This window comes from Colletotrichum scovillei, assembly GCF_011075155.1.
Source record: "Colletotrichum scovillei strain TJNH1 chromosome Unknown Contig00004, whole genome shotgun sequence".
In the NCBI taxonomy this organism is placed as follows: domain Eukaryota; kingdom Fungi; phylum Ascomycota; class Sordariomycetes; order Glomerellales; family Glomerellaceae; genus Colletotrichum; species Colletotrichum scovillei.
The window spans coordinates 768,982-787,769 of NW_023336262.1; the positions used below are offsets into that span (position 1 = coordinate 768,982).

The 18,788-nt window shown below is 51.4% G+C and overlaps 6 protein-coding genes across 6 annotated transcripts; 2 read left to right on the forward strand and 4 right to left on the reverse strand.

Annotated features, from left to right (window-relative positions):
- Positions 1-3,383: 3,383 nt before the first annotated feature.
- Positions 3,384-3,988, forward strand: HER10_EVM0001981 (intracellular hyphae protein 1; the record flags this gene model as incomplete). Its single annotated transcript, XM_035471712.1, has 2 exons — positions 3,384-3,446; positions 3,566-3,988. 2 exons carry the CDS (start codon positions 3,384-3,386, stop codon positions 3,986-3,988), a joined length of 486 nt encoding a protein of 161 aa, XP_035334689.1.
- A 482-nt stretch (positions 3,989-4,470) lies between these two features.
- On the reverse strand, positions 4,471-5,418 carry HER10_EVM0003054 (uncharacterized protein). Its single transcript, XM_035472741.1, has 2 exons — positions 5,000-5,418; positions 4,471-4,942 (listed from the first exon to the last, which is right to left on the reverse strand). Exons 1-2 carry the CDS (start codon positions 5,379-5,381, stop codon positions 4,557-4,559), a joined length of 768 nt encoding a protein of 255 aa, XP_035334769.1. The 5' UTR covers positions 5,382-5,418; the 3' UTR covers positions 4,471-4,556.
- Positions 5,419-8,699: 3,281 nt separating this feature from the next.
- HER10_EVM0002787 (AMP-binding enzyme) lies at positions 8,700-10,930 on the reverse strand (the record flags this gene model as incomplete). The annotated part of the gene is made up of 4 exons (XM_035472482.1): positions 10,471-10,930; positions 9,142-10,388; positions 8,953-9,077; positions 8,700-8,895 (listed from the first exon to the last, which is right to left on the reverse strand). The coding sequence occupies exons 1-4, from the start codon at positions 10,565-10,567 to the stop codon at positions 8,700-8,702; spliced, it is 1,665 nt and encodes a 554-aa protein (XP_035334748.1). The 5' UTR covers positions 10,568-10,930.
- Positions 10,931-11,540: 610 nt separating this feature from the next.
- Positions 11,541-14,704, reverse strand: HER10_EVM0001387 (sugar porter family MFS transporter; the record flags this gene model as incomplete). The annotated part of the gene is made up of 3 exons (XM_035471135.1): positions 11,541-11,719; positions 11,774-13,198; positions 14,654-14,704. 3 exons carry the CDS (start codon positions 14,702-14,704, stop codon positions 11,681-11,683), a joined length of 1,515 nt encoding a protein of 504 aa, XP_035334634.1. The 3' UTR covers positions 11,541-11,680.
- A 40-nt stretch (positions 14,705-14,744) lies between these two features.
- Positions 14,745-15,770, forward strand: HER10_EVM0002698 (uncharacterized protein; the record flags this gene model as incomplete). Its single annotated transcript, XM_035472400.1, has 1 exon — positions 14,745-15,770. The coding sequence occupies exon 1, from the start codon at positions 14,847-14,849 to the stop codon at positions 15,768-15,770; it is 924 nt and encodes a 307-aa protein (XP_035334735.1). The 5' UTR covers positions 14,745-14,846.
- Positions 15,771-16,085: 315 nt separating this feature from the next.
- Positions 16,086-17,925, reverse strand: HER10_EVM0004594 (uncharacterized protein; the record flags this gene model as incomplete). The annotated part of the gene is made up of 2 exons (XM_035474230.1): positions 16,086-17,288; positions 17,341-17,925. 2 exons carry the CDS (start codon positions 17,923-17,925, stop codon positions 16,086-16,088), a joined length of 1,788 nt encoding a protein of 595 aa, XP_035334882.1.
- Between the last annotated feature and the right edge of the window lie 863 nt (positions 17,926-18,788).

The window sequence follows — 18,788 nt, forward strand, 5'->3', positions numbered from 1 at the left end:
AGACAAGGCTTTGAATGCAGAAATGGGAAGTCTGGTCCGCTTTTGCCCCCTTCATGACCCTTTTTCGGACAACACGAGGTTGCATTCTTGTTATGGCTACCGCTTTCCTGGGTTTTCTCTTGTCCGTTTGAACGTTGTCCTGGTAAAAAGCGTGAGCACCGCCTCAAGGTCGCAACACGGCGAACTGGTCGGAAAGCCCGGGACTCCTGGGTAGCATGGCGTGGCTTTGGGGTATGTGGACCCCTCCGCGATCTCCACATGGAGTCTAAGTTCATCAGTCCGAGACCGATCTGGGAAATCCCTAGACGATTTTCGGTCGAAAGTGGAGAGGCCGTCCACCGTGTCTACGGGATGTGCAGGAGTCTGCCAATATTTCGAACCAACAAGTAGCTATCGAAGTTGAGGATTTAAAGTCATCTAGAGTACGTCTAGGCATTGGTGTTATCGGAAAGTGAATGAGCAGAAATGCTCAGGCAAATAATTTCGATGCAAACAGCTGAGCCAGGCTTTGCGAGAGATGAGACGATGGTTCGGACGGTGAGAGTGGGGTGACCTTGAATGAGGCTCAAACCTTGATTGATTGCCCCGGCTATATGCTCCGCGTAATAACCCGTCAACGCTGGATCGCGAACACGGAGCCATCCAGTACTTCGACTTTATCAGGAGACTTCAGGCTGTGGAGTGGGTGCTTTAACTTCAAGTTTGCTATTTGAATTTTATTTTAACATGTACCATTGTATCCAACTCCTAAAAGCCTTTGGGTCGGAAACGCCAATGCTCGGCCATCGTCGGCTCGTAGGCGCCAAATTCATGGAGTCGAGGAGAGCCACGTCACTCAATGAAATGTAAAAATTGCACGGGAGGGATATTGAGTGAATTCATATTGAGATTCTAGAAACATCGTTCTGGCCTCCTGGCAACCGCAGCAAATTTGCAAGGGCCTCCCCAGACCCAACGTCTGGCGCGAGTCAATCAGGGGGCCACGATCTCCAGAAGTTTAGGTTTACTTGCTTGGCTTGCTAGGAACACGATCATGCCCGAGTCTCCGAGTGACCCAAGCCCAAGGCTCGGGAAGTAAGTCAAACCCCCCACTTCCCGGCACCCCCCTGTTTCTGGCACCCACAAAAACGCGAAAATCCACCACAACGCAATGCCCACCCCCAACCTCCTTTTATCACAACATTTTCAATTCGAGTCCAAATGGGCTCATTTTTTGCACATACCTTCTTCTATATCTAATGCCTCAATATACCGAAGATCAGCTTCGTCAGGCTCTCGAGGACATCTCAAACGGCAAGAGTCAAAAGAGAGCCTCATTGGAGTATGGGATACCACGATCAACCCTCCAACTACGTCTCCAAGGTGGTCAGACTAGGAAAGTGGCTTTGCTGACTGGCAGAGGCTGTCTCCTGACCAGGAGAGTAAGCTGGCACAATGGGTTCGCATTCAGGCTTCGCTGGGCCTCGCACCAACGCACCAACAGGTGAAGGAATTCGCAGAGCGAGTTCTGGCTGCTGCTGGGGATACCAAACCATTAGAAAAGGCTGGATCTATGCCTTCGTGAGAAGGAACCCTATCATTAAGGTTCAGAGAAGTCGTTCCATCGATTCTAGACGCGTTAATGGGGCATCTACTGAGGTCATTAGGAACTGGTTTAAGTTCCTTGCTATCCCTGAGATCAAGGACATCAAACCAGCCAACAGATATAATATGGATGAGACTGGCATCCTCGAGGGTCAGGAGCTAATGGGTTAGTGCTGGGCATGGCTGAGACGACGTCTGTTCGCAAGAAACAACCTGGGTCGAGGGCATGGGTCTCTATCATTGAGTGTATCTCAGCCTTGGGTAGGGCACTGTCCTCTTATCATTTTCAAGGGAAGACGGTCCAACAACAGTGGTTTCCATTACATCTGGTTCCATACGATGGGTGGGAGTTTACAGCAACAGATAATGGCTGGACTACAGACTTAACTGCCATTGAATGGTTAGAGAAGGTGTTTATCCCACAGACTATGCCCGAGGCTGAGGGCGAGGCTCGACTGTTGATTGTGGATGGGCATGGGAGTCATACGACGACAGACTTCATGTGGAATTGCTATATTAACAATATCCATTTACTGTTCTTACCACCACACTCTCTCTCATGTCCTCCAGCCACTTGACCAGTCTGTCTTCAGCCCTGTTAAGTCAGCCTATCGGAAGGAGCTCGGTTACTTGTCTCAATGGAACGACTCTACCATTATAGGTAAAAGGAACTTCCTGGACTGTTACCAGAAGGCTCGACTTGCTGGTCTATCAGTCTCGAACATCAGAAGTGGTTGGAAGTGGACTGGTCTACACCCTGTAGCGATGGTTAAGCCCCTGATGAACCCTATGGTATTACCTGAGCCTTCTGCTGCCCACCACACCCAAACCAACCAGTCGGGGCAAAAGCGATGCCATAATGGTCAACAAACTACCCCTGTTGAGCCATGGGATTCTGCTTCCTCTGCAGTGGTCTGGTCGACACCCAGGAAGCTGGCAGAGCTCAGCGGTCAACTGCACTTATACACCCAACTCGACAATGATACCAGCACTCAACGGCTGCTGTTCAGGAAGGTGAAAACAAGGCTTCACAGAGCAGGCCTGGCAACTGGCAGCTGCCCAGCAGCAGCTGGCTCACCTGAGGGCCAAGTTACCAACGCTGCAGTTAGGAAGAGGAAGACTGTTCAGATCGATCCCAACACGAAGTTTGCGAACATCAGGGATATCCATCGGGCTCAAATCGAAGCGGGTGAAAAGGAGGTTATTACGGCTGAATCCAGCGACTCTGAATGCCCTAGTGAGGCTGGCAGTTGTATTGTAGTGGGTGTGGTTGAGGATCAATAGTTAATAGTAATGAGGAGGTTGGGTTGTGATCCCATCGTTTTTGTGGGTGCCAGAAACAGGGGGGTGCCAGGAAGTGGGGGGTTTGACTTACCTCTCACTCCCAGCGCGAATTTGCTGCTCGCAACAGCCTCGTTTACTGTTGCTTGTTGTCTCGCGCCTTGACACATTGCGAATTAGCCTGAACAAAACACGGAGAGCTTCAACACACAGCCCCTCCTTGACCAAGCCCCTAACCAATATGCCCCCACAAACAGACACTGCCGTTGCCAAGTGCTCCTGCACGGGATCTAGAATGCTAGCGTCCGAACTGTTGGTTCCCTCTTCTCTCAGGGGCTGTTCATTTCCATATAAGTAGGGCGAAAGATCGTCGAATACTACAGACCTTTTAGGAAGTCATCATCAGCATCCAGCTTCTCGATCCAGTCTTTCGCTATACCAACACAATCGTTTTGATACTACCATCTTTCATTCCTTCGCTCAACTTCAATAATTTTGGTTCTCCCAGATCAGCCACAATGCAGTTCACTTCCGCCCTCTTCTCCGTCCTCGCCATCGCCGGCCTGGCCGCTGCCCTTCCTGTAAGCTTCCTCAACTCCTAGCATCACACCAGATGAAATAATATTCCACGCCATGGACAACCGAGTTCAGCTCCGGTTTAAACACAAATGAAGTTGAACTCAAACTAACAACCAAACAGCAGGCAACTCCTACGGCCACGGCCTCGGCCACCGCCACCCCTACCTGCTCCCCCGGCCCTACCATCGACTACACCGTCGTTGCTAACGACACCCTGACCATCATCTCCCAGAAGTACAGCTCTGGCATCTGCGACATCGCCAACGCCAGCAACCTCACCAACCCCAACTTCATTGCCCTTGGCCAGGTCCTCAAGGTCCCCACCTATGTCTGCAACCCCGACAACACCTCCTGCTTGTCCAAGCCCGGCACCGGTACCTGTGTTGAGGGCGGCCCGGCCACCTACACCATCGTTGCCGGAGACACCTTCTTCATCGTTGCCGAGCGTCTTGGCCTCGATGTCAACGTTCTCCTTGCTGCCAACCAGGGTGTCGACCCTCTTCTGCTCCAAGTTGGCGATGTCATCAATATTCCCGTTTGTTAAAGAGCTTTTACGCTATGGATCTGATGGATTTGTCTCGCAATAGGAACATTGGATTGACAAAAGTGTCTGGGTCGAACTTGTAGAGTGGTATAGACGGTAGCTCACCGCATTAAAATTGAACTGGATACAATGATACACTTGCTGACATCTATCTAACACCTGCGACGTATGTACTTCGAATCTTGAATAACGTGAGCAGTTTTGATGTTACAGTAGCCACTCGTACCTCGCCAGTGTTACTGATAAATAGATACAAGAAGGACTTTTGGGGCTCCCAAAACCTGTTACGAAGACTAAAGTACTTTGTCCAAGTGAAACTAAGGTAGCCAGCTCAACTCGCCCTTCCCCGATGTGATTGAATGAACGCCTTTGATTCAATTGAAAGAGAAGTAGCACCGTGCATGATCGGACAGATAATTTGATTCGAGATATCGCTGCGTACATAATTAATTCGACAAGACCTTGAGACGAAAGAAGTAGTCACTATCCAGCCAATGTTTAGATATTTAGACGGTATTTGCCACGTTCAATGGTAAATACTTTCAACGTGTAGAATCCTTCCGACAGTTTACTGGTTGTAGTACATATAGATGTCCTTAATCTTGAAGTCGGCCTGTGTGGCAGGAGGCCCGGCACTCCAGCCCTTGTCGCCATTGGACCAGTTGTTAAACACCCAAGGACCACTGGCAGAGGGCACATCGCCAGTCGTAGTCCACACCTGAACGCCATCAACGTACCAGGTGACACGGCCAGGAGTCCAGTCGAGACGGTACTCGTGCTCGGTGGTAGTTGGGCTGGCAGGGGGTGAGATGGCGTTGTATGTCTTGATACCGTCTCCATCAGCATCCTGGTTCGTCAGCCAGAGTTTGCGAGTTCCCTGGTTGCTGAGGGAAGCCGAATCAGAAAGCCACTCGATGTCAGTCTCCTGGCTGTCACTCTGGTAGAAGAAAGCTCCTGTAGTCTACTGTTAGTACCGAGTGGCAGATTCTGGGGTTCGAATACGTGACTGACCATTGCAGACTCCAGCAGGCTCACTGAAGATAGCGACAGTACGAACAGAAGCGTACTTGACGTTGAACGTCGTAGAAACCTCAGCAGAGCTATAAGGCATCGCTGTCTGACCGCCGGGAACCTTAAGGTTCATATATCCACTGCCGACAACGACATTGGCTGCGTCGAAGCGATGGGTTGGCGGGTCAGAAATGTTCCATGTGCTCTTGTAGAGGCCACTGGGAAGGGTAGTGCCACTGGCAAAGTTGAAGATCTGGCGCTTGGCATATGCGTAGCCGTCAACGACATATTGGCCATTTGTAACAGTCGGTGCAGGAGACCTAGTCAAAGCAAGAACTGGGGTGATTGCCACCAGGGCAGATGCGATGGATGAGAAGTGCATTGTGATTTGAATGATCTATGAGAATAGGGATTTTGATCTGGATAACTTGAGTCTCTCTTCCATCCTATCTTCCCAGGAGTAACACTGAGTTACTTATAGTCTTCAAACATAGCATCTACTTTTGTTCGTGAGTTCTAGCCAGGCCTCATAGTCTGGGCACGTCATGATCAGTTTCTCGATCATGAGGGCGCAACGTTGCCTGGATCCTGTCACGTAAGTCCATCGCATCTCGCATATCCCCTGCATACTGGCCGATGACCTGCTTGAAGGAAGGCGAGGGTATCCGAGGAGACGAATGACGCTCTCGCGAACCAACAGGGTCACGAAGGTGGGTTGCGCACTTTCTCAAGGGATGAAAATTGGAAATCACTCAAGGCTCCGCGCAGCCAAGAAGAAGTGGTCCCTTCCAACCACCAATCCTAACGTTCCGCTGCGAAACATGTAGCACACCCTTTCAGACCATTTCGAGCAGTTCTCTCATTGCCAAGTCCGAGACTGAAGGGTCTATGAGGCTGGATTTACGCTGACGGATGTGGCGTTGTCATGCTAATGCGAAGCTGGCATTCTCCCTTGCCTAGATCGGCTCGGAGTTTCCATATGATATTACCGGGTTCTAGGGAAGCCTTCACCTTTACTCCCTTGATGTTGCCACCGGCCGAGAAAAAGTCCGCACTTGATTATCGTCACAACCTTAATTAGGGCGAGAAGTGAGACATTCTGGATCCCGCGTTCGATGGCGGTAAACTGCAGCGATGGCAAGAGCTGCATGACCGAGTTCGATGAGGAATCATCCATGCGCCTGCAATGGCAATACTAGGACCGAAGCCCCTGCTTCTCGGACTAGAGGCCCGCAGCCGCTCCCTTGACGGGCTGTCCCGCCCCGCTGCCGGAGTTACACGCGTCTTGTCGACTGGTCTACTTTATCTCACGTCAGTGCAGGCACCCCGGACTCTGTCTGACTACATGTGACCCCGCCTAATATGTCGGTCAGCAATGATGTATTGGGAGAACGACGGAATGAAGGATCAGAGCTGGTGAATCATGTCATTCCTCGCCCCATCCACCCATGAAGGCGGGTTGCCGATGATGGTCCGGTGGTCTGGAAGACGAGTGCATGGTCACATTGCATGAAATCCTAACCCTTGGGTCATGGGCAAGATGGGATGAACTGACACCAGGTGAAATAGGAAGGTGGGGGGAAACAGGCGATCGTCTTGTCTCGGTTCCTCACGGAGTCGCCTAACTGGCGGGACCGAGCTGCAAGGTGGTAGGCAAGAAAATCACTTCGTCAGCCTCGGCCTACTTAGAAATGTGACAAAGTCGATAAATGTGATCACTGTCTCAAAGCAGATGATGTAATGACCTCAGATCTTGAGTCCAGACCATGATGTGCACTCTTGTTGGAGAATGGGTCGACTAAGGCAAGGGCCGGCTGTAGGCTGTACGAGTTCATGCAGGCTGGCACAGCTGGAAGGCCGGCTGGGCCGTCGAACAAATCCATTTCACTTGGCAAAATGCTACAGGACCCCCTCGAAGGATCAATATCATAAGTGCTTGATCAGCAATGCGAGTAGTTCGGCGAGAGCCCCAAGTTGAGATAGGCCCCGAATTTCACTTCTTGAACCACACCTCTGTCTATTGTGAACCAGCTACTGATGGTTCAAAGCGCTCCAATTATTTTTGAGGGGCTCTCTCAAGTCAAACATTATAACTACTCATCAAATGACTGGCCATGCTGCGTCTGATTTTGATTCTCATATTTCGATTCTTGTGATAAAAAGATGAGTGCCATTAGCACACCATCCATCAACTTATCCTGAGGAATCCATGCTAGGCATGCATACCTTTTGCTTCATCCTTGGTAGACAATGGCGCTCTGGGACTGAAGAATCTACTCGTCACAGATATATTGGCTTTAAAGACGTCATGTTGGTACATCATGGGGTTGAAGTCCCTTCTTAAGAAAAAAAAACATGCAATTCACTATTTACGAAAACTTCTTTTTTTAAAGTACATGTATCCTACCTTTCGCTCCTCGAAGACCTGTACTTTCACCACTGATTTCTCTTCTACCCTACTTCGAAGTACCCACGACTCTCTTCCGCATTGTGCCTCGAGTAAGGTGGCTCAAGGCAGCCGGTTCATACTTCAGCTTCTTCTTCTTGTTCACTGCCAGGGGCGCGACCTGTTTCTGAGCTGCTAGTAGGAGTGCTCGTCGAGCTGCCGTTTGAACTGCCGTTCGGCCTGTGCCTTCCTCCGAGATAACAGAAAGAGGTCGGTGGGCAGTGTATGGCGGGGGATCGTAGCTGACAGGCCAAACTGCAGCATAAGGGTGCATACTGTTTCCGGCGTTGACCACATGCGAGCGACTGCTCCCATCGACAAGTGTTGCAGAACGGTCGGTTTGCCTACTGCTTGTCTCGCTTCGGTGAGGGCTTTGGGAGCCGGATCTACTGGAGCTGGGACTCGGTGTATTCAGCTGAGATCCCTCAGCGTGCTCGTTCATCGTAGTGCCGCTATAGTGGGATGAGGCGCCGGGGCTAGTGTCCCGAGAGGTCGACTGGCTAGAGGGAACAGGCTTGCGTCTGATCCCGAGTGTCGGGTCCTGACTTTGAAGATGGAAATGCCACTCATCACCATATCTCTCTCGATAGGCAGCCTCGACGATCTGGTTGACGAGGACCTGCTCTCTCATTCTCTCTTCTGCCATAGTTTGCGTGAGTTGGAGAAGGCGTTGGTTTTCCTGCTCGATGGGAGTCAAATTCGTCGGAGAGCTATAGGTAGTTGGACCAACTGTGGCTGGAGAATATGGCATAGGCTGCTGCACATGGGTTGATGCTTGAGGAGGAGGCCTCGGCTTTCCCGCACCGGAACGACGATTTCTGATAGATGCTAAGAGTCCCATGACTGCGGTTTTTGAAGGAGGAATGTGCAACTATGATGGCAGAAGTAATTAGTGATGTTGAGTACGAGTGGATTAGATGTAGCATGGAAGCAGTTTAAGGGATGAAGCTGCGGATGGCAAGAAGAAGTCTGAAGGGGAATTCAGTATACCATATCTAGGGTAATACCTCTCGGAGATAGATCCAACATGGCCGTACCAGACGTAAGGGCTCACTCTGGTACTTACCATCGCGGCCTGGATTACAACTGACGGTAGCGGACATCAGAGTTGATGTTAAACTTCACGTGGACTTCGGAGAAAGGACCTTCAGACAAAACTCAGTGTTAAGTCCTCAGGCTTAAACAGCGCATGGAATTTTATGAAGTAAGGCTTTCTCCGTTCACATTCGATCAGGGCTATCTACCTCATTTCTATCAGAGCTTCGCGCCAGCCTCGCGCTTCACAAGTGCCCTTAGATCTTTGCGCAAGATCTTTCCAGAGGGACTCTTTGGGATGGCATCGATAAAAATCACGCCGCCACGAAGTTTCTTGTAACTTGCCACCTGATCTGCCACCCACTTCTGGATTTCTTCTGCAGAAATTTGTTTCTTATCGGCGACCACATAAGCTCTGGAAGGACGTTAGCTCACTGTTTTATGCTGGCTAGCGGAGTTGGAAGTTGCGTACCTTGGAAGCTCGGTGCCTTCGCCTTCGACGCCAATAACGGCCGCATCTTGGATTTTTGGGTGCGTGACAAGTAAGGCTTCAAGTTCGGCTGGAGCCACTTGGAAACCATTGTACTTGATGAGTTCCTGAGGTTTGTTAGCTATAGTTCCATCTGAGGTAGCGCGTATCAAGAAAGCAAATGATACGAACCTTTTTTCGATCCACGAAGTAGAACTTTCCATCCTTGAAAGACAATCGGTCGCCAGTGCAGAACCAGCCATCAACAAATGCCTCCTTATTGGCCTTATCGTTCTTGTAGTACCCCTTGGTGATAATTGGCCCGCGGCACCACATCTCTCCCGGCTGTCCAACCTCGACGTCCTTCCCCTCATCATCGACGAGCCGAGCTTCGCAGTTGGCCACAATCATGGATACGCTTCCTGTATCATCTGTGAGATGGCGGGGAAGGATCGTGAACCCGCCCGTAGTTTCGCTGAGACCCCACGTCTGGCCGAGGATTGCTTTTCCCTTGCCCATTTTTCGCTGTGCTTCGGCTTGGGTTTCGCCTCCTAGAGCCGCGGCTCCCGTGAGGGCGAATTCCACGGTGTCGAGATGATCCTTGACCAGCGGTGATTTCGCAATCATGAGATAGATAGGCGGCACGCTGAAGAAGGATGTGATTTTGTACTTTTTCGCGTAGTCTAGAAATTCCACAAAGTTGAACTTCTTCATCCAGTAGACGATGCCGCCCATGAAGGTCTGGTTGACGATGTAGGCTTGGAGACCAGAGATGTGAGCTGCGGGTAAATGTGCGAGCGTGATATACTCCATCTTCGGGTGCGTCTTATAATATTCTATCGTCGGCGTCGAGATGAACATGGTCTGCGCAATCATGTTTGCATGAGAAATTTTCACCGCCTTGGGGATACCAGTCGTACCACTGCTGTAAATGTAGCAGCCAACAGTGTTCTCGAGTCTCGTTTGGTCCGTCACCCGTTCCCAGTCGAGCTCCTGTGACGAAAGAGGCACTCTCTTATCCGTCTTGGCCTCGAAGAGCTGGAACTCGTGGCTGTCGCCAATGTAGAGAATCCGATTGTCGGGTAGTCCCGCAGCTGATCCACCAGCAGCGGCGAGCGCCTTGAGGTCAGGGCTGCAGATGACCATCTTGCTCTCGGTGAGGTTGATCTGGCGCGCGACCTCTGGCGGGGTGGAGGACGGCGTTGACGCCGCGACGGTGCCGCCCGCTGCCATGATGCCGTAGAAGACGGTGGGGGCCATGTAGTGGCCTGTGAAGATGACCTGCACCACGTCGCCCTTGTTGATGCCGTACTGGTGGCGGAGGGTGTGACCGAGCTGTTTGAGAGCCTTTACTAGGCGGGATTTGGTGATTGATCTGGATGGGTCTGCCGCGTCGGCGTGGAGGACGGTGTCATCGCGCAGTCTTTCATTTGGTGAGTCTGCATTCTGTCAGTACGTGCGGTTGACGAACGGCCGAGGTCGGCCATCTAATAGGGGGGTTTGCGTAAGAGTCAGACTCACCGAACAGGAATGTTAGAAGGTCGACTTTGGGGAGATCGATGTGATCTGGGGACTTGTAAATCGTCTGGCCGCCCCGCTTCTCTACAACAGTTGCCATCTTGCGTGCTGCTGGTTTCCTAAGATCTGGAACGCGTTGTGAGGATAGGACTTCGAGCCTGTAGCGTAGGTAGATAGGTCGTATCTAAAGCTTCGCTCTACTCTAAAGTATTTCCAGCTTGCTGTGTCCTCGTGTCAACGCGAAAAGGGGGAGAGGTAGGTGAGATGTAGATGAGGAGCTTCGAGAAGGTTAAATTGGAGTCAGGGTGAGCGACGTTGGAGGAAGTGATTGTCAGAGGTCAATGCACGCGGAACGAATTACTACTCAATAAATCAGAGGTGAAGAAGTGAGTTTTTGGAGAAGAGCTGACCGAGAAAAGAAGACGTTGTGTGAATCGAGCAGCTCACTAAGATAGCTTTCCCCGCATTGCATCTGTTATCAAGATCCGGGCCCGTCTCATGCACCGAAGCCGTGGCAAGCCGCAGGTTCCATAGTTCCCGCGCACGCGTTTCGCGAAACCATAGCTAATTAGAATGGCCGCCCAGTGCCGAGGGTGATTCTACAAGAGGGAGGATCGTTGCTCTGCCCGCTCGCCGACGTTCCAGTCTGCTTACTCGTTGGGGTAACCGCTTCGTTAGCGTCGTGTCTCCGAAGCTTGCCAGCGTGTTGGCTGCGCCCTGACGCCCTTTGGTGGGGGAGAGCAAGCTTGACCGGGGTCTTTCGGTCGGTGTGTGTGTTTTGCCCTTTTGCCTTTGGGCTGTGGATGTGCGGGGAGACTCCGTGGCGTTGAGCTATGATCCCTGCTCTTTGTGTGAGCTTCTGCCGGATTTGAATCGAGGTTGACGAGTCAAAAGGTCGTGGCATCTGATGTACAAGCGTGACTGCAGCTTAACTATTCATAGTTGATGGGGAGACCTCGGGATAGAAGAGATGGCTTCAAAACATGCGTAACTACGTCATAAATAAAGAAGCTGTCGCATGAGGGCTCACTTCATTGCCCCAAATCGTAAAGAAGCGCTCTCCGACCAAGATCCCCGATACTAGGTGCACAACAATTACGAAAGAGATCAACCCATCGCCAGGGAGAAACGATTATTGGTCAATGGGGTGTATTCTTCTTATTCAAGCCAGAAGTGATTCTTATATTCCGTTCTCTCCACGCATCCAAGGACTTTAACTGTCGCCGTTTTCTCCCGGTCGGTAGCTTGGATCCTACTTTACAAATTAACATACTTGAGGAACTCATCGAGAGCTTGGTGGTGAAACCTTCTCATATCCTCCTTCGAAAACATCCACCTCTGTCTTATCGAATTGCCTTGTTGCAGTATTGTTGTGAAAGAGATAATCCAGCTCCTCATACGTGCGTCCCTTTGTCTCCGGCAGCCGGAAAAATGCCCACACAAACGTGAGAAACGCCGATGTCCCCCAGACGAAACCTGTGGTACCCTTTAGGTTCAGCGCGTTCGGGTTGATGAAGAATGGCTGGAAGGCATTGGCCAGTAGATTCATCACATAGTAGGTTGACCTCGCGACACAAATGGTCTTCTGTCGTAGACGTGTAGAGCCAACCTCGGCGGGAATAGCCCATCCGAGTTGACCAACCGACAGCTGGAAGATAAAAGTCCACACAAGAGTAAGACAGGCTTGGACCCAGCCTATGGGTGACGATGGTGCATTGGGTAACCGGCCTATCCTGTCGAGGATGCCGATGATGAAGAGTATCGTGGACATGCAGAACATGCCCCATAGATAGATGCGGCGACGGCCAAAGTACGGCATCAGCGCAACCCAGTTGACAACGGTTCCGACCAGAGCTAGCGCGGTGCCGCCGACGTTGAGGTTGTAGTCATCCTGCGGGTTCAGTCCGGCTTGCTGAAAGAAGTAGACTGAGTTATAGGCGAAGCTCGAGCCGGAGAGGACTTGGCCTGCGAATGCAACGCAGGCGATTTCTGTGCGACGGCGCTCGACGCCGCGGAAGCAGTCCCAGTAGGTTGTTCCTGTTTGGTGCTCCTGCTCCATTCTATCGGTTTCTATGATTTCACGTAGACGAACTTTGGCGTCTAGGTTGTTAATTTTTCGCCTCTGGAGGCGTAGTAGAGCCTTCTCCGCCTTATCGAGCTGGCCGGTCCGGACAAGATGCCAAGGGGATTCCGGTGCAAATACCAGCAGCGGGATAAGCAGCACCGGCCAAGACCATTGCAATGCGAACGGGATCCGATATGACCATTCGTCTTTCCGCGGCAGTAGGCCCGCGAGTACAGCCGCAGACATAAGCTGGCCGATGATGAAGCACATATTGGTCCACGTCGTCAGATACACCCGCAGCGTCAACGGCAAGACCTCAGACGCATACGCGGGTGCTGAGGATGCGAAGACGCCCCAGGGCAGGCCGCACGCGATCTGACCAAGCATGAGCATGATCTTATTGGTTGCAAAGAAGGTGATAAAGATGCAGCCGGAGAGCACGAAGAGAGAGCTGATGAGGGCTGTCTTTTGGCCGCACCGCTCGACGAGGAAGCCGTTGGCGATGACGCCGATGATGCAGCCAAAGGTGCTGCTGTTACCGAGAACAGCTTGCCAGAGTGCAGAGAGCTGGTCTCGACCTTCATCGTCCTTGCCGTCGCCAAATTTCTTTGCGAATTCTGGGTGGGCAAAGAAGCTGCCGATGAGGATGGTGTCGTAGCCTATGAACTCGTCAGCTTGGAGTACTCACGTAGTTGCCTGTAATATTGAACCGACCTTCCATGATCACACATAGAGACACGACGAGACTCCAGAATACGGCCATCGGGTAAGCGCGGATGGCATCTCGTGGCGTCATATTCCGCTCGGCGTGGATGGCATCCTGGAACCGTTGATCCATCTCTGACCGGGACTTAGCCGGACGAGAGCCCGAGCCGGCGGATGGCCCGGCTGTGGAGATCTCTTCGAGCTCAATGTCATCTGAAATAAGAGATACGGCATCGTCGTCGGATAGAAGTGCGAAAGCTTCGTCGTCGGCATCGTTGGGGTCGGACGTTGAGTCAAAGGACGACCTAGAGGAGCTAGAGCCCGGCCCTGAGGGTCCCGAGGGGAGCGGCTGGAAGCGGGCGCCATCGCGAGAGGCGGAGGCCATTATGAACCCAGTTGAAACTTATCGGCCCGGCGATCACAAACAGGTTTCCTACGAGGCTCAAGGCTGTGAATGCGTGGCTCGCTCAGTTGCCCATGGTCGGAGGGTGATCGAAGCAGGCTGAGAGCTGGTGGTCAACGCTCCGGTGTGAAGTGGAGCGATCTCATCACACTTGAACTTACACAAGGTGAGTGACGATCCAATAAGACGAGAAATCCTGCTACTTCGCCTTCAATACGTCGATGTTAGCTGCACAAAGGTGAGCATGGGTGAGCGCATGCTGCGTCTCCGAATGCCGTCAGCGATGCGCCGCCGAATGAGCTGGGAGAGCACAGGCGCGTTTCAGACGAGGTCGACTGTTGCCAGCTGGTGACAGGCGCAGCCGGAGACATTTCGAAATTGCGAAAATTGCAATGGCCGGTCGGCTCGCAAAGTTAATTCCTTCACGGGGAGCAACAAGTCATCTTTCGATGAACAGAACCACTGTCCACAAGTTTTTTTCTCGACCTTCCTTGGCCATGAGATGCTCAGCTCCAGCTGGCTCAGCTCCAGCTGACAAAGATAGGTAGTGAAGCCTGCAGTCTGATCCTTTCACGGCACGAGAGTCCCGGGGATGTCATTCCAAGAAACAGTGAGTCGTCTCACAAACTTCACAACGACGGGAGCTGGATTACTCAGATTTGGGGTGCCTGCAGAGAGGAATTGCCCCAAATCAACAAAATGGGCAACTCAAAAGTCCGAAGTCTCGGAGCTGAAGCATCCCAACGTGGCTAATTTACCCCCGAACCGCGCGGTGTGGACACCAACCAGCCACATCTGGCCAGGTTTCGGACCCTTTTAAGTTAGCTGATCCCAGGAGCTTAGCAATCAGCCACTCCATTTGTAAGTTGTCAGCAGCACTTTGGGTGTTGTCTGTGCTCGCCGGATGCGTTTTCATGGTGGTGGAGGATTCAATGTCTCTGAAGGCTTACACACTATCCGGGTGCTGGAAGCAATAATGCATTGTTTGTTGAGCACGGAAACGGGGACACTACTTGTGCCTCATTGAGATCTGTCAGTATGTCAGGAATATTAAAGGATGGCATCTGCCCTCTTGTGGATGAAGGAGAATGCAGAACACAACAGATCAATCAGTCAAGACTTGAAGGTAGCAAAATTCGAGCATCAACTTCAATTATAAACCATCAATCGACATCGTATCGCATTAGACTAAGATCATCTCAAAAAATGTCTGGACAACAAGGACGCAAGATCGCCATCGTCGGTGCCAGTGGTAACCTCGGCGGCTTCACCCTCAACGCCCTCCTCGACAAGGGCATCCACACCATCACCGCCGTCACCCGCGCCGAATCTTCCGCCACGCTGCCAGCCGGCGTCATCGTCAAGAAAGGCGACTATGCAGACGAAGAATTCTTGGTTTCCGCGTTCCAGGGCCAGGATGTGCTCATTCTGCAACTCGGCTTCGACAGCTTCATGACCGGCCAGGCACCTCTCATCCGCGCCGCAGCCAAGGCCGGCGTCAAGTGGGTCCTGCCTACCGAATTTGGCTCCGATCCCGCGCCGTCCAAGTTGCTCGAGGCCAGCCCCATGGTCGCGGGCAAGAAGCAGTTCCGCGATTTGACCGAGGAGTTGGGCCTGAGCTGGATCGCCATTGTCAACAACCCTTGGTTCGACTGGTCTCTTGGTCAGGGATTCTGGGGCATCGATATCAAGAACCGCTATGCGAAGCTATTTGATGGCGGCAACACAAAGTTCATCACCACCACTATTGGCACGACCGGAAAGGCCACTGCTGGTGTTTTGAGCTTACCTGATGCTGAGCTTGAGCAGTTCCGGAACAAGCCTGTGTACTTGAAGTCTTTTTACATCAGCCAGAGGGATATGCTTGATAGCATTCTGCGAGCTACGGGCACGAAGGAGGCGGATTGGAAGGTTGAGGTTTTGGATGCAGAGGCTGTTGTAGCTGATTCGAACGAGAAGTTCAAGAAGGGTGATCACATGGCTATGTTGGTTGGCTTCTATGTCAACCACATGCGCGAGGGCTGGGGCGGTGACTACAGCGCCAAGGTCACCGATATGGGCAAGCTTGGTGTTTCAGAGGAAGATCTGGATGAGGTTGTCAAAAGAGTTGTGAAGGAAATCGGGGCGTAGTGTATTTCCAACTGAATTTCTCGCAAAGCAATATCGTACTTTTGTACTCTACTTAGCAACCATTGAGTATTACATGTAGTCTTATTCAGCTGATCGGAACAAGCGCATCCACGTCGTGCAAGGCTATCACTTCAAATGTGCATTTGATACTCTTCAACTTTTCTATATGAGGAATAAGAAAGTAGAGTCTAAAAAATTGAGTCCGCTAGGAACAACTGTCATTGCTGCCAATCAGCCCACGTGCAGACAAGAAAAACCACCAATTTACAGATAACAAGGGAAATCTACCTACCAAGCTTGTGGGAGTTGAAAACCTCAGACTTCCCATTTCGCCATGTACCAGCCCAGATCGCGTACTTTCCACGAGTCGGTACTTCTCCCCCTTCTACCAGCAGCGATACCCTTCCGAGCCTCAACACACGCCCTCTCAACAGTGCCAATAAGACCTGCTGGGCCAGAACTGTAGACCCAAGCATGTCCGACGGAATCCACTTTGGTGTGCTGGCCGTCAATGAGAGCTCCACGGATACATGAGGTGGGTTCCAAACGACCACTTTCTGAACTCACGTGGGCAACCACTGTAAGCTCCGGAACCGAAGAAGCTGCCTCTTGAAGTTGAGTCCACTCCGTGATCGCCGTAGTCTCTCTATGACGCACAGCCCATACGAGAGTGAAGGTTGAGTTGGCTGGCCTCTTCTCCAACCACCATGATGCTAGACTCAAGGCGCCGGTGATTCCTGTTCCACCTACAACACATACAATGTGGGAAGCGCTCTTGAAGCCGTCGTCGCCGACACTGTAGGGCCCTTCAACTCGGACTTCAACAGCTGTGGTCTCAAATGGTTGAGGAACGAGAGCGCCCAACTTCCAAGTCCATTCCTTGTCCAGCCTCTTTTGCTTCTTTCCGGTAGTGGGTTGCAAGAGAAAAGTAGGGCCAGCTCCGGTGGAAGCAGAAACTGCAGCGGTGAATGCGTGGTTCTGGAATTTGCTGATGGACGGGATGCTGAGATAATAGTAGCTGAGGGGTTCATGCAGAGTCTCTCCCTTCTCCTGGACGAGGTCAAAAGTGCTCGCTGATGCTTTCTTTGAGACTGGCAGGTGTATGGATATCCTGAGCCAATTGTTGCCTGCATTCTCCAAAGTCGCGCCCGTCTTCGAGGCAATGCCGCCGGTCTGTCCGCCAAAGAGTCTACATGCCCAGTCGGCGATCCAGAGAAACAGTCCGGGAAGTAAGAGATAGAAGTCGGTACTGGCGTGGATGCATGCTGCGATGAAGATGATCAGACCGAATATGACGTGGGTGTAGTAAAAGAAATTGTAGTGGTTTCTCCGGATCCATGGAAGTGAGGTGACGATAATCAGCCACACGGGCAAAATGGCAGCTATGCCGGTGTATGTGGTCATGGTAAACCATTCGCTTCTGTGCTTGCTCTCCGACAGAGTCATTGCCGGATTGCCTGTTGCGAATGCTTCTTCCTTTGCTTCATCACCCTCGCTGCTGGAATCCGTCGCGTACAGCTACTAACTGTTAGGATTTGCACAAGGTACCGGGAGTGAGCCGAAGACTTACAATGTAGGTAACTCCATGAGCGGTTGCTGATGCCGAAAAGAGATAGGCAACGATCTTGTGCGCATACAATAGCGTGCTATGATGCAACGAGAACCCCCTTCCAAGTAGACTGTTCCTGGAAACCGGGATCACCAATAGTCCGAGCAGGATATCGGCGTAATGGCCAGTCACCCCCGTGATTGTGAGTCTAAGCTTAGCACTCGCCCATCCCAAAGGGTCTGCTCTGAAACCCCAGAAGTCCCGCTGAGCTGGTAGCCAGAACAGAGTCGTGGAGGCAACCACCGCGACTATCCAAATACTTGCCAAAAGACCACCAAGAGTAACACGTTTACCTCCCAAAGGTATGCGCATGAGATGGTAACTGCTTAGGGCACGAGCCCACGTGGTATAAGATCGAAGGAGGAGGAAGCAGCCGAAGCCAGCGACTAAGCCGAAGTAGACTAAAAGGTGTAACCTAGTTTCGAATTCGAAGTAGTCCTCGGAGCAAAACGTTGCGTAGCATGGGGCAAAGGTGAGTGCGATCGTCCCCGCGGACGAGAGGACAAATGTCAAGAGCAACAACAGGATGTGTACTGGGTGCTTCATGGTTGCTGGTAGTTTGAGGAATAAGTAGACGGCAGTTGAATTATGGAGAGAACACGGTTATCAAAGAAAGAGATGTAAAGTGATTTCATTTTATCTACTTGAATTGGAATATCGCCAGTCCTTTAAGCCCTGTGGTGAGCGAAGTGTTCGTCAGCAAATACACTCCGTAAAGTTCAGATTGATTAACCTCGACTTGGCACTCATCTGAGCCTCCCTCTATCTTTGGAAATCATAGCAAGAATGATAGGCTTCTCCAGAAGTTGCATACTTGCCAAGATAACTCGTGTTAGGAGAGACCATGTCATGGGTAGTTTTGTATCATGACGGGGAATAAAGTCAAAGTCCGACGGAGTTCTCGAGTCGTGAGTGCGCCCAGCGGGTGAGGAGCACTGGGGTTGAAGATCCTTACGACGGGTGCCAAGAAGAAAATCGGCATTGTAAGCCATTGAAAAGTGTCCGAAGAGCGACTAAGTCTCTGCCAAGATCATGAAGGTATAAGCCACTTACCGCCAATCCGGATCCGGAGTCTACAGAGATACCTACAAATAGCCAGCATCGGTACCTATCTGGGAGTTATGGTAATTGATGCTGCCTCCCCGTTCTGAAAACAATCTGCCTGTTTGAGCGAAATCGCCCTGCATCCCTCAAAAGCTGAACTTTCTGTTAGTAGGTAAGTTCATCGTCTGGCTGTTTCCATGGCCCAAAGACTTGCTCCAATGCCTTGGCCTCCAATTTCTGTCTTGAGATGACACAATAACACGCGAAATGCCCTCAATTCCAGTCGTCGCATAAAGTAGTCTTTCGAAACTCGTGCTGCGTCATACGAAAACGCGGTTGAGTTCTCAAAAAGAGAATACAGGGAA